Source organism: Dama dama, chromosome 11 (assembly GCF_033118175.1).
Source record: "Dama dama isolate Ldn47 chromosome 11, ASM3311817v1, whole genome shotgun sequence".
Classification (NCBI taxonomy): domain Eukaryota; kingdom Metazoa; phylum Chordata; class Mammalia; order Artiodactyla; family Cervidae; genus Dama; species Dama dama.
Window position 1 is genome coordinate 92,481,801 of NC_083691.1, and position 15,231 is coordinate 92,497,031.

The window sequence follows — 15,231 nt, forward strand, 5'->3', positions numbered from 1 at the left end:
GCTGGGGCTCTACCAGCCCTCAGAAGGGCTCCTGAGTAAGAGCTACACCCTTATAATCTCTTAAAACCACTCAGAAACATAGTGGGTGTCACTAACCACCCAGGCAACAACACCAAGGTCCCTAATGCAGTGCGAGGAAGCAACAGCAGGTGTTAATGGGAAGGCCAGAATCCCCAGAACTCAAAAAGTCCCTTTGTCCCAAGCTCTGTCAGCTGATTCATAAGCAGGGTTCTTCAGGATGGAGGGCTGAGCACACCAGGGCAGCCACTGTCCGCCTGCCAACTCCACGTCCCCGGGCACCAGGCAGGGAGAAGGTCTAGGGGACTGGAGCAGAGGTCGGTGGTAGGAGTGTCCTGGAGAACAAGGTTTTGAAACCACAGTGTCCTGGGAGAGCCCATGTAGCACACATGTAACCAGGAGCAGAGAGGAGCGAAAACAGGGCCTGTGGTCCCAGTAAGGAGGCGGGGGTGGTAGTACCCCAGCAATGGACCATGAGAGCATTCTGGCTGGGTGATGGTCTGGATGAGGGCCTGTCTAACCAGGGTCCTGCTGACCCCACTGCCTAAACCTGGGGGACTCTAGTCCAGCTCTGCCAAGTCACTGCACATAGATAGCCACACTGTCTGAATCCACCTCTGTCCACTGGGGACTCACTGGAACTCAGGGCCAATGTGGAGTGGTAAAAAAAAGGATGAACCTAAAGAAACCCACTGTTGTACTAACTGTTGTCCCCACAGCAAGCCAACTGCTGCTACAAACACTGAGAAGCAGCATCCTACAGCTGGTGAGGAGAATTGGACGCTGTGCCTGGCGTTGGGCTCCAGCCCCTCAGTGAAAGGCAGCTCTGCTTGGGGGAAAGGAGTGGATAGTATTCTCGTTACCACTTAGGCAGTAAAAAAATAGGTTGTGAAAAACTTTCACTGGTCAGTGATTTCTTGTCATGGCTCAACTGTCTGCCCATGACTACAGTAAAGTGGGGTTCTTCTCTAAATAATATTCCAGGGTACTCCTTCCTAAGTCAGTCCCAAATTAAGGGCTCTAGAGTCAGACTGTCTGGATCGAAGCACGGTCATGCCACCTTTCAGCTGCATGAACTTGGGCATGTTATTTAACTGCGTTTATGCTCTCATCTGTGGAGGGAAGATGACATAGTACCTTCATGATGCAAAGAAAATGCCCTGCATAGTGTAGTGCATGCAATATGTGGACCTCAAATGTTGGTTGATGTTGTTGTTTTTGTTTTACCATTTTGGCCACCAAAAGGCCATCCAGACACTGACTTCACTGACTTGAGGGAATGGTTTTGTTTTGCCTGCTCCCAAACTTGGGGCTGCCTTGAACCCTTGGAAGTCACCCAAGCTCTCCAAATTTCTGATGTCCTTCCTCACCTTCCTTTCCACTCCTGGGGGCCCAGGCAAGGGGTCCTTGAGACCTTCTGCCCCTGAGGTGTGAGTGTTTGGAATTGAGAGCAGCCTCCTGTGGGCTTCCCTCAGGGGCATAGTCATGGGGCTCCAGGGCTGTTTGTGGGATTCTGATCACATCAAGGTTTAAGCCAAGCTGGTGAGAAACAAGAATTGACTTTATCCAGCACCAGCCAAGGAGAAGATAATACACTATCGCTCAGTCCAGCTGATTCACTACCATTAACGTCTCCACAGGGAGGCTCCATTGCTTCTCTACCCACGCAAGTCACCGCTTCATCATTCAAAGTGCTTGTGGATGGGTCATGCAGGAGGCAAACTCTGTGTGGCAGTCTCTTCAATAAATTCCCAGTTCAAGGACAGCTGACACCTCATCTGATCACATTTCTCTGTCCCCAGGGCCTAGCACACAGCCCAGGTGATGGAGGGTTGGTCACCATGGCTGCCCAGAGCCCCACCTGTGTCCTTTCTGGGGACCCCACTTTTTCATGGGACTAGAGTTTTGCCCATAGGGTTCCCCACCCCTAAAACCAAAGACTTCTTCCTGCCCTGGCCCTCCACTGCAGCCAAAGGCAGGGGTTTTCTACCTGGTCGGTGTTTAGGGTGAGAGAAATATCATTCATGCTTCTGCTCTGGGCATGACCTAGGAGAAAAGGAAAGGAGGTCCATCAGGGGAAAACGGGATCTCTCAGTTCCCTTTGCTTGGTCTCTACACAGGCTTTTCCCATCTTCACAACCAAAGCAAACTCCCCCATTATCCTGCAGGGCCTTTCAGCTAGCATCCTCTCTCTTTTCTTTCTTTCAATGGCAGTTTTCTTAAAAGAGTTGCTGGACCCCAGGTTCTACTGCTTCCTTCTCACTCCTTCAAAATGCTACTCCCTGGTCCGAGCCTGCCTTCTTAGAGACTAAGATGTCTGCTCTGCACAGGCCCTGCAGGTGGAGAGGAACACAGATGCCCTACTGGGTGAGGAGCCAGACTCCTCACCCAGAGCTTCGACTCTGTTGGAGAGAGAAGAGCAGTTTCACGTCTGTCTGCCTTGACCCATGCGAGTCTTTAAGAGGGCTGGTGATTTGGGCTGGCAGAGGGGAGGCAGGTGGGGCTCCCCATGGCCGACAGTTCCTTGCTGCATTAAGGCAGGAGAAGGTCAGCTCTCATTCCCCACCAGCAGCCAAATCCAGTGAGCCCCCTCAGGCTTCCTGTGGTCTGTGGAGCCCCTGTGCTGCCAGACTCTGCTTTCCTTTATTTCCATCCAGGATCCTCTCGGACTGGGCTTTTTCTGTATTTGCTTTGCACTCAAACCCTCCAGAGCCCTCACCCACTCCTCCTTGGTCAATCCCATCCACTTCCGTTTCTTCCCCATCCACATCTGTGCCGGGGGTGCCCAGGTTGTGTCTCCAGCCCAGATCTCTCCCCTAAGCTCCATATTTCTCTGAGTAGCCCCGCCTGGCACCTCAGACTCCACACACTAGGAAACAAAACTCGTTGTCTTCCATCAAATCCCTCCCTCTATAGACCCTACATCACCCAATGCCCTATCCCACGTGTCCACAGGCAATCAGCAGACCTTGGAGCCAGCTTCAACTCCCTTCTCGTCCTCTTTTCCCACTTCCCACCATTCGCTGAATTCCACCAGCATCCTTCTCTTTCCATTCTCCTGAACACGGCCCCCATCTCTTGCTCCCAATCATTCAGAACTTCTAGCTTATTTCTGATCATGGTATGTGCCCGCGTCAGACTTCTCAGGAGAACTCATTACCCTCAGAATAAAGGCTGGGCCTTTTGCAAGACACACAGGCCCCCTTCGATTTGGACCCTTTCCTTTTTATCCTACATCCCTGGTGAACTGAAGCGCGGTATTTCCCTGAATATGCGGTGCCCTTCACAGCGCCTTCCCATCACCCGCTGTTTGTTTCCTTTGTTCTAAAGACCAAGCTACTGGAAGACTTCTATTTATTCTCCAAGACTCAGGCAAGTATCTCCTCCTCTCTGAGCCTTCCCAGGTGCTGTCTTGCAGGAGGGGGTGTGTGCACACAAAGTTGTAACCACTTATTCATGCCTTTTATCCAGGTTCCCACCATGGCAACGTTGGCATAGGGCGACTTCATATGCAGTGACTAAATGAGCAGAAGGCTCACGCCAAAGCCATTCACCGCCTCTGACCGCCAGCACTGCTCTGCAGAATAACCAAGGCCAGGGAGACTAAGCACATCCTGGGGTCACTGAGAAGAGACAGCAAAGACCGCGGCACACCCCCGCTGTAGCTGTGGTCACATCGCCTTTGCTGTCCCGAAGCATTCCTCTGGCCTGGTCAGCGGCGCAGCCCTGGGCTGTGCTTGTCCATAACTTGTCATTTTAGTGCAAGTGTGCAAAGGAAAATACTCCTTCGCACTGCTTTTTATTTTCACTTCCCAAATTCCCTCTTTTTTTTTTTTTTCCCTCCCAGTTCACCCGTCTGTTCATCCCTGACAAACTGCCTGACAGAGCACGGTCTGTGGCCGTGCCCCTCACAGGCCCCTGTGGGGGCTGCAACTCCACCAGTTGCATTTTTTGGAATAATTATTTAGAAAATTTTGGTAGTAAGTTAGACTATGAGGGCAGCCCAGGGTTTAGGGTGAATATTGGATTTCTTCTGATGCCTGAGAATCCTAGACAGACCCTGGGCTTTACCTCCTCTGCTATGAAAGTATGAAAATTGACTTCAGAGTGACCCCAGCCAGAACAAAGAGGCTGCACCGTGGTGGAGAAAGAAGAAACTCACACAGACGGCCGTAATTCGCACTTTGCCGCACCCTCAGGTCCTCAGTGGAGTGGTGTAGGCTCGGGCCGGCCGCCGGGCTCCGGGCTGGGCTGCGACCTGGGAGGCACAGAAGGGATTTAACTCCAGCAGACTCGCGGCAGTGACGCAGCTTCTTCCATGAACACAGTCCTCGTTTACAATCACTTCACCTGAATAAAGCTAGGCTGCAAGACAGATCTCTTCCCCTTCGAGGAAGAATGGATGGTTTGGTTGTTTTGGATTTTGTTCTTGTTTTTCAGAATCTTTTGAAGCAAGTGAATAGTGTGAATGTGATTAGAGAAAATACCTGCACTGTTGAAAGAGGGATAGCTACACAACTGATTAAATAGGCATCGGGTGTTGTAGATGACCTAGGTTCACTCCTGGTTCCACAACATACTGGTCATTTGACCCGAGGCAAGTAACTTAACCTCTCCAAGCCTCAGCCTCCCGCTCTGGGATTGATGAGAGCAATAGCTGGCCACGGGCTTCTTGTGAGAATGACTCTATACACCTGGGGCGCACTCGGCCTGGAACAAGGTAAGTGCCACATATGTACCTGCTGCAGGCTAAATGTCTTCCATTTTTAAATAATTCCTCTAAAGAGATTCCTCAAGTCTCTTCTGGTAGCAGCATTATCTGTTTTGTACTGATTCCTGCAATTATCTGACAGGTCCAGCAAGGCTAGAGTCTGGGCATCTCGACTCTGGGATATCAAGAGTGGAGGGTTGTAGATTTGAGATGTGTGCAAAGAACAAGTGTATGGCCCAACTCACTGCTGGTGGAGGAGACCGCCTTTCCAATGTCAGCCAAGGAGCGGTGGATGGGCTTTGTGGTTTGGTGGCGGTGTCTCCTCAGGAGGACGTAGCTGACCCTCTCGCGGAGCTCTGGCCGAAGGAGGCCATCCTCAATTTGCTTCTCAATGACATCGTCTAAGTGGGAAACAAACACGCCTTGTCCACCGGGGGGCAGAATGACCAGGGGTGTGGGGGTCTTCAGTTTCACCTGTGATTTGTGGGATTAAAAGTGAACTAAAGGAGGCATGGAATGTAGAAATAGTCCCAACCTTTGCCACAAACTGAAAATTTGGCCCAGTCATGAACCTTCAACCTCCTTATATGTAAAAGTGTGTGTGCATGTCTGTGGGAGTTCGTGCATGTGTGTGCACGGGGGTGCATAGTATGTGCATGTGGGCGCATGTGTGCAGACGTGGTACATGTGAGTGCATTGTGGGTGCATGTGTGCATGCATGTATGGGTATAGGATTCACTGCTCTTTCTATCAATAATATTGTGGAAAATAAATGAAATTGTAACCATGAAACACCCTAAGAAGCACAAGGTACTATGCTAAGTGGTTTTAGTCCTAGTGTGAATTCTTTTTAGATAAGTATTAGGGGCAGCATACTTCTGGTAAAACTGAATGTGCTAAAATAAAATTCACAAGGAGTTTTAGGGACAGTAAGGCAAGCTACTCCCTTCCTTCGCCACTCCATCAAACGAGAGCTAATTTCCTGAAGCTGAGTGATGATCCATTTACCCTGATAAGAAACAGGTTGCCATGGCAATGGGTGTTTCCAACCATGCTCAGAAGCCCTCTCCCTTTCATTCCATTGCTGAACGGCATTTCAGAGGCTGATCTTGCCCTCTCTATAGGCATCTGAATCTAGGAGCGACTGTGACGCTGCTTTGGGAGCATAAGACCCAAAGCCTGGTCTCCACAGAATTAGGCAGGCATCAGAGGTGGGCATGCCACTCAGACCAAGGGTGGGCAGGAGACGGGGCAAGGGAAGGGGCACGCTGCCCTGGTTTGCGGGGCCGCAGCAGCCCTTGCCTCACCTATGATCTGTGGTAAGGAGCCGCCGTCCAAATCCAGCAACACGGTTCCCGTCTGCAGGCAGGTGCGGAGCTCAAAGAGGCTGTGCAAGGACAGTGTGGACACGTGGGGCTTGCTCCAGCGTTCGCCTCCTTCCTCTACCTTTTCTTCAAACTTTATCCACCTGGAGAGGGAAGGATGGGGCTTAGCATGGCCTTTGCCCTCAGGAGGAGCCCCCAGCTGGGCCTGTTCAGGAGAGGGATGCTGGCTTGCAGGTCATGCTCTGCGCATTGTGGGGGCATCGGCCCACTACTCACTGGTAGAGGGTCTCCTGGGGACTCGTCCCGCACTCCTCCTGATGTGGCCATGCTCAGGGCATGCTCAGGGCAAAGGGGCAGCCGAGAATGACCATAAATGGGTGTGAAGACTATTCTTTTTTTTTCCCTTTTATTTATTTTCTAATTGGAGGATAATTGCTTTATTGGATATGTTACAAAATTGGATTTGGTGATGGTGGCACAACTCTGCACATTTACTAAAAATCGTTTAATTAATACACTTAAAACAAGGGAACTTTATGGTATCCTACAAAAATAGAGCTCTTTAAAAAAACAAACCATCCTCTGGATCCTAGTTACCTGTCTACTGGTCACATGTGTGTTCAGTGCCTGCCTTATGAGGGTATGGTTTGCTGGGAGAGGGGATCATTTCCCCAGAGTTCTACTGTAGGGCCTGAGGTTTCCATGAATCACACTTGGATTTTTGTTCTGAAAGTTCAGGTTAAAATCCAAATGTAATTTATGGGAGGAAAGAAATTAAACCAAAGATGTGTAAGAATTTGTCCTTTCTAGAAGCCTCGGGATCATAGGCTGACAGGGAGGGCCACGTGGGAAGGCCTTGGGCCACTGGCAGAGGCAGCGCTGGCCTGTAACTCCTCTGCACGGGGCAGCGCTGGACAGCCAGAAGACCCACAAGGAGGCAAACACTCCTGGCTGGAGACCTGCTAGCTCAGTTTTATTAAATGTTGACCTCAAATTACTGAATAGCTTCAAACTACTCAAACTGATCAAAATCCTATGGGAATATTTTTGGGCTGTGGCTAACTCTAAAGTTCCTCTGAAAAAGTAAATATCAGAGAATAGTTGGAGAAAGTCTAAAAAAGAATGGGGATGGGACATGCCTTTAGCAGATATAAAAATTTACTGAAAATCTTGAGTGATTAAAGCATTATAATTCCAGTCCGGATATAGACAAAGGGATCTAGAAAACAACACCCTAGAAACAGACCTGAGCCCCCACGGGGGTCTGGGTTTTGATGGAGGAGTTGTTTAAAAGTCCACTAGGGACTTCCTTGGTGGTCCAGTGGTTAACAGTACTCCTTCCAATGCAGGGGACAAGGGTTCAATCCCTGGTCAGGGAATTCAGATCCCATGTGCCAATGGGCAGCTAAACCCATGCACCACAACCACGCATTGCATTTAGAGAAGCCTTTGTACGATGAAGAGGCCATGTGCTGCAATGAAGACCCAGCACAGCCAAGAAATAAATAAATACAATGATAAAAATTAAAAGATGACCAACCTAGGTATAAAAAAATAAAGTCCCTACTTCTTACCAAACACTACTAAATTCTATATGGATTAAAGGCTAAACAAAAAATTAATCTATAATGGAATATTGTTGAGCCAAAAAAAAAAAAAAGGAAATCTTGACACATGCTACAGCATGGATGAAACTTGAATACATTATGCTAAGCGAAATAAGCCAGTCACAAAAGGACAAATATTGTAAGATTCCACTTATATGAGGGGCATAGAGTAGTCAAATTCATATTCATAGAGACAGGTGGTTGCTACCGGTTGAGAAGAAGGGGGTGGAGGAATTGCTGTTTAAGGGCAATAGAGTTTCAGTTTTGCTGGATGAAGGCGTTCAGGAGATGGATGGTAGTGATGGTTCTGTAACAATGTGAATGTACTAAATGTCACTGAACTGTATACTTCAAGATGGCTCAAATGGTAAACTTTATGTTATATCTATTTTGCCACAATTAAATAAATAACAGTGTGAAAATCTATAAACACAAATATAAATATGCTAGAAGAGAATATAGGGGACTATTATATTCTTATTATAATATTATATAATATAATACATATTATATATTATTATAGAATATAATACATATTATATATTATTATATAATATATATTATAATTCTTATTATAATATTATATTCTTATATCCTTGGTTGGGGAGAAAGACTTCCTAAATAGTATGTAAAACCATAAAGGAAAAGAAATGGGCACTTTGTTATACAAAAATATACTAAAACCTGTGCATAACACAGTAAGACATAACTGAAGTTCAAAGAAATGCAATATGCTCAGAAAATATTTGCAGCAAACAGGACATCAAAGGACTTTTTTTTTTCTGGCTCCACCACATGGCATGTGGGATCTAGTTCCCTGACCAGGGATCGAACCCACACCCCCTGTATTGGAAGTACAAGTCTTAACCACTGAACTGGCAGGGAAATCCACGAAGCTTCTTCACAACAATAGGAAAAACTCATATTACCCAACTGAAAAGTGAGCAATTCTGAAAAGAAATGAAGATGGCCAATAAACTTCTGAAAAGATGTTCAACTTTCGTACTAATCAAGAACATTTAAAGAATGTTGCTGTGGGCTTCCCAGGTGGCCCAGTGGTAAGGAATCCACCTGCCAATGCAGGAGACACATGTTTGATCCCTGATCCCAGAAGATTCCACCCACCGAGGAGCAGCTAAGCTCGCGTGCCACAGCCATTGAGCCTGTGCTCCAGAGCCCAGGAGCTACAGCTACTGAGCTCACCTACTGCAACTGCTGAAGCAGGCAAGCCCTTAAGCCCGTGCTCAGCAACAAGGGAAGCCGCTGCAATGACAAGCCCATGCATCACAACTAGAGAGTAGCCCCCACTCACTGCAACCAGAGAAAAGTCTGCATGGTAACAGAGACCCAGCAGAACCAAAAATGAATAAATGTAAAATAAATGTTGTTGCAAATGAAACAACATCCTTTGCTTCTTGTACTGGCAGAAATTTAAAAGATTGACAACTTCCTGTGTTGGTGGAAACATGGGGAGATGGGTACTCATATACTGTATGTATGTACATAGTATGTGTGTGTGTGTATATATATATATAGTGTGCACGTATATTTATATAGTGTGTGGTGTGTGTGTGTGTATATATATATATATATATATATATATATATATAGTGTAACCACACAGCCTTCTTGAAATGAGGAATTGGGGAACCTTTTTTGTCTTTCAACCCAGTTGTTCCAATTCTAGGAAGTTATCACAGGAGTATCATTGCACATCTGCACACAGTAATGTGGATACTAGGAGATGCTCACTTCAACTTTGTCCATTAGGGTGAAGAATTGGAAACCACCAGTGTTCAGTAAAGACTTTGTCATATCAATTCCATACGTCCATGCCATGGAATACCCCTCAGAGATAAAAAGTATGAGGATGAACTATGCATACTGACAGGATGGACAATATCATCCCATTTTATAACAAGAAGAGAAACACGCATGTGTGCATAGAAGTCTTTACACATGAGTCTGAACAAATCCGGCAGTGGTTTTGGATGGATGCCTATCAGACGGTTAAATGGTTACTTCTGAAGGGAGGTATGAGGTTGTTGGGGGCAGGATTTAAGACATTTGCACTCTATTGTGTTAATTAGTATCATAAGAGTGCAGCCTATGGAGCAAGACAACCAGTTTGAATCCCAGCTTCACATTCACCAGCTATGGACTTTTCTTCCCTGGTGGCTGAGATGGTAAAGCAACCACCTGAAAGGCAGGAGACCTGGGTTCGATCCTTGGATGGCAAAGATCCCCTGGAAAAGGGAGTGGCTATTCACTCCAGTATTCTTGCCTGGAGAGTTGCATGGACAGAGGAGCCTGCTGGGCTATAGTCCATGAGGTTGCAAAGAGTCAGACACAACTGAGTAACTAGCACTTTCACTTTCTGTATAGTAAGAGTGCAGCCTGTGGAGCAAGACAACCAGGTTTTGAATCCCAGCTTCACATTTACTAGCTATGGACTTCGAACATGTTACTCAATCTCTTACCACCTTTGTTTTCTTCAGGAGTAATAATAGTTTATAGCAATTAGAGAAGGGCCTGGCACATAATGCACATTCTGTTAGTGTTAGCTATGTAAATGTAAAAGGAAAGAGCATTGCTTTTATAAACTTAGAGACAATAAGCAAATAAGAAAGTAAAGGCATTCAAGGTTCTCCCAACCAGAAGACTATGTTTGATATTATGATGACCTGCATATTAGATCTCTGTGTACACGAACATGCACATGCACACACACATTTTATATTAGTGACGATATAAGGATGTGGTATCTAATGGACATCCTTTCACATCTATGAGATGAAAGTCACTCAGTCGTGTCTGACTCTTTGCAACCCCATGGACTGTAACCTCACAGGCTCCTCTATCCATGGAATTCTCCAGGCAAGAATACTGGAGTGGGTTGCCATGCCTTTCTCCCACCCAGGGACCGAACCCCAGTCTCCCACATTTCAGGCAGATTCTTTACCATCTGAGCCACCAGGGAAGCCCATGTGCAGTGCTAAAGAACTGTATTACCTGTTAAACATTTTATGTCTATAAATATCTATAAATATTCATATCATTTTAAAGGCTCTTTACCATGCCATTGTATGAGCAGACCAAAATTTATGTGAATAATCCTAATTTGGTAGACATTTATATTATTTCTAATTACTCTGTACTGTAAATAAGGTTGGTTTGAATATCCTTGGCTCCTGTCTGCACATTTTTACATGTATAACATACATGGTCAAACTGTTCTCCAGAAAGCCTTGCCTGTTCTTATTTCTACTAGCATACAGGAGACCTCACATTTCTCTGAAGTCTCTCAAACTCTAATACTGTCATTCCTTTACACCTTTGTTCATTTAGCAATTGAAAAATTATATCATATTTGCATTCTTTTGACTGCATGTGGGGTTAAATATCTTTTCCTTCATCAGATTTCCTCTTCACACAATTGTGTAAGTACTTTGTCATATTAATGCTTAACATCCTGATTCAATACATTCATTTGAGAATAGTTAACTGGGAGCCTAGAAAGACCTTGGGGGCTTAAAGGGACACAGGATGAAGAGGATTTTTTTTCTAATATACATGTGCTTATTGACTGTTTAACCTGGCTTAAACTCAACATTCAAAAAATTAAGATCATAGCATCCAGTTCCATCACTTCATGGCAAATAGATGGGGAAACAATGGAAACAGTGACAGACTTTATTTTCTTGGGCTCCAAAATCACTGCATATGGTGATTGCAGCCACGAAATTAAAAGACTCTGGCTCCTTGGAAAAAAAGCTATGACAAACCTAGACAGCATATTAAAAAGCAGAGACATTATTTTGCCAACAAAGGTCCATACAGTCAAAGCTATAGTTTTTCCAGTAGTCATGTATGAATGTGAGAGTTGGACTATAAAGAAAGCTGAGCACTGAAGAATTGATGCTTTTGAGCTGTGATGTTGAAGACTCTTGAGAGTCCATTGGACAGCAAAGAGATCCAATATTCATTGGAAGGACTAATGCTGGAGCTGGAACTCCAATACTTTGATCACCTGAGGCGAAGAATTGACTCACTGGAAAAGACCCTGATGCTGGGAAAGATTGAAGGCAGGAGGAGAAGAGGATGACAGAGGATGAGATGGTTGGATGGCATCACTGACTCGATGGACATGAGTTTGAGCAGTCTCTGAGTTGGTGATGGACAGGGAAGCCTAGAGTGCTGCAGTCCATGGGGTTGCAAAGAGTCGGACACGACTGAGCAACTGAACTGAACTAATATGCTGTGTACTTTGCTCTGTTTAGTCACTCAGTCATGCCTGACTCTTTGCGACCCCATGGACTGTAACCCACCAGGATCCTCTGTCCATGCTGATTCTCCAGGCAAGAATACTGAAGTGGATTGTCATGCCCTCCTCCAGGGGATCTTCCCAACCCAGGGATCAAACCCAGATCTCTGCATTGCAGGTGGATTTTCTACTGTCTGAGCCACAAGGGAAGCTATATATATATACATATACATACATATATATATATATATATATATATATATACATATATATAAACTTTTCATGTTCTTTTCCATTATAGTTTATTATAGGACATTGAATAAAGTTGCTTGTGCTATTAACAGGACCTTGTTGTTTATCCACTGTATATATGATAGCTTGCAGCTGCTATTTCAAACTCTAAAGGATGGGAAGGTTTGATTAGAGGAGTCCTGGGAAGTGAAGACCAAAAACATGGATCTGGAGCAGAGACTCGGGGACTTGCCTTGGAGACTCACAAAGGTATAGTGGGCATCTTTAATTGGGAAATATGTTTGGGAGAACATTATTTAAATTATGCTAGATCCACGTCTCTATGATATCCCTCTAAAGTTTTTCTAAAAGTTGTATTAACATAAGGGTTTGCAAGGAAGAAATCAAAGGACAGGTCCAAATATTTTGGCCAGGAGATGCTTACTCTTCTCCCTGAGAGTCTTTCTCCTATTTAATCACTCAAATTGCCCATTTTTACCTCAAAAATTACCTTCATTAAAAAAAAATCTCTATACCAGACAAGGTCTCAACCAACCTGAGCACAGTCTGCAGAAAAGCAAAGTTATCTGTTTCTGGGTTCAAGGCAATGCCAGAGCTAGACTCCTGCTACCAGCATCCCTTGAGAACTTGATTTTTAAAAAAGTCCAGGATACTCAACAGCTTCAATGTGGATACGTCTTCAGTTGTCCTTGCAACTATTTTGGGAATCCAAATATTGAAATAGTAAGCCCAAGACCTGAACTTGATTTTGTGTTTTTAATGACTACAGCTAGAAATTAAGCTCCCCTTTACCTTGAGTAGAATATAGAAACGTGGAGAGAACCCACGTTCTGTAGCTTGGTTTTCAACTTTGGTTGTTTACTAGAACTGCATAAAGAGATTTTTAAAAATACTGCTGCCTGAATACACACCACCAGCAGGGTGGCCTGGCCATGGAAGCTCCTAGGTTATTTGTGCCCTGTGTTTTGATGAGCCTTCACCCTACAGTCATATAGAGCTGTGTGGCTCAGGGGTAGTTGGACTTGTCTGAGGTCCCAATACGGGTAAACAGCTCTGTGCATGTGGGTCCCATTCTTTTCGTATGAGGGGATATGGCCTCTTCCCTTAGAATGGCTCCGAGAACACCCGTTGAAGAGGTAGAGTGGATCTCTGAAGGCTCTTTTCCAACTTGGTCATCCTATACTTTCTTTTCTCTGATTTTAGTAGAGTACATACCTCTACACTAGGATATCTCAAACTCTAATGAGCATACAAGTACCTTGGGAATCCTGTTAGAATGCAGGTTCTAATTCAGCAGGTCTGGGAAGGGGCCCAAATTCTGCATTTCTTTAAAAAATTTTTTTACTGAAGTAGTCGATTTACGATGTTGTGTCAGTTTCAGTGTACAGCAAAGTGATTCAGTTATATATATTCTTGTTTAGATTCTTTTCCACTGTAGGTTATTATAAGATATTGACTATAGTTCCCTGTGTTATATGTTAGGTCTTTGTTGTTTTTCTATTTCACATACAGTAGTGTGTATCTGTTAATCCCAAAGTTCTAATTTATCCCCTACCCCTACCCCCTTTCCCCTTTGCTAACCATGCTTGTTTTCTATGTCTGTGAGTCTATTTCTGTTTTGAAAATAAGTTCATATGTATAATTCTTTTAGATTCTACATATAAGTGACATCATATGATATTTGTCGTTCTCTGTCTGACTTCACTTAGTATGATAATCTGTAGGTCCATCCATGTTGTGGCAAATGGCATGCTTTCATTCTTTTTTATGACTGAGTAATATTCCACACGTTAAGAATCGCTAGCCTAGGATGATGATTCTTAAACTTAGTAGCATATAAATATACCTCAGATGGGCATTCCTTGGTGGTCCAGTTGTTAAGAATCTGCCTTCCATTGCAGGGAAGGTGGGTTTGATCCCTGGTTAGGGAACTAAGACCCCACATGCCATGAGGCAACTAAGTCAGCGTGCTGCAACTAAGACCCGAGGTGATAAAAAAAAACAAGCAAAACCCCTCAGATACTCCTTGTGGGCTGCACTGGGTCTTTGTTGCTGCACCTGGGCTTTTTATTTAGTTGCTGCAAGCGGGGGCTACTCTGTTTCAATGCACAGACTTCTCATTGCGGAGCACAGGATCCAGATGGGGGGCTCCAGTAGTTGCAGCAGGCTGGCTCAGTAACTGCAGCTCATGGGCTCTAGAGCGCAGGCGCAGTAGTTATGACACACGGGCTTCGTTGCTCTGAGGCATATGGAATCTTCCCAAACCAGGAACCGAACCCATGTCTCCTGCATCGAGAGGCGGATTCCTATCCACTGTGCCAACTTAGAAGTCCCTTTGAATACTTTTAACACATTAGTGACTAGAGACATAATAACGCCACAGATTTAAGTTTCTGCAAAAACTCCTTCGGGCAATAATGTGTTAAAATCTTGACGTCTAGGTCTTATCCTAGACCAGTTTACCTCAGAATATATGGGTCAGATACACGCAACTCTGCTACAGATTGTTCCAAGTAAAGTTCCTGATTTCTGGGGCCCAGAGGCTAAAATGACATTTAATTTTTAGTTAATCGTCTTTGCTAATTGTTTCAGTGTATACTTGCCTCTCCAAATAACATCAAGCTTTTTGAGGATCGGGACCATCATTTCTTCTCTGGTGTCCCTTCTGGTCTCCTACCCAGAGTAGCCTCCATTAAATGCTTGCTCCTTCCTGTTTGAGGTAGTGAGGCCTCAATGATTACTTCGGGTGAAGTCTGGCTATGAGGAAATGACTGGGAAAAAGAGATCTCAACAATCATGGAGTTTAACTGTGGTTTTTTTTTTAAAAGAAACTTTTGGCCATGCCAAGCAGCATGTGAGTCAGTTTCTCTACCAGGGACTGAACCCACACCTCCTGCATTGGAAGCATGGAGTCCTAGCCACTGGCCCACCAGAGAAGTGCCCACCACCTTTTTAAAAAGATTTTTTTTTGTTAACTGTATTTTAAAATATTCAAAATGATCTAAACAATGATCATCAGAGTCTAGTAACATCACAAACATACACACAAAGGTC

General features: G+C 44.9%; 1 protein-coding gene across 1 annotated transcript in view; it reads right to left on the bottom strand.

The window, feature by feature from the left end:
• Window positions 1-15,231, bottom strand: part of SLC4A5 (solute carrier family 4 member 5) — an 84,193-nt gene that overhangs the window by 35,972 nt on the left and 32,990 nt on the right. Inside the window, exons 4-7 of the mRNA XM_061155755.1 lie at window positions 6,037-6,197; window positions 4,978-5,130; window positions 4,181-4,276; window positions 2,009-2,064 (exon numbers count right to left, since the gene is read on the bottom strand). Of these exons, the coding sequence (XP_061011738.1) occupies window positions 2,009-2,064; window positions 4,181-4,276; window positions 4,978-5,130; window positions 6,037-6,197 (466 nt within the window). The remainder of the gene's footprint in view (window positions 1-2,008; window positions 2,065-4,180; window positions 4,277-4,977; window positions 5,131-6,036; window positions 6,198-15,231) is intronic.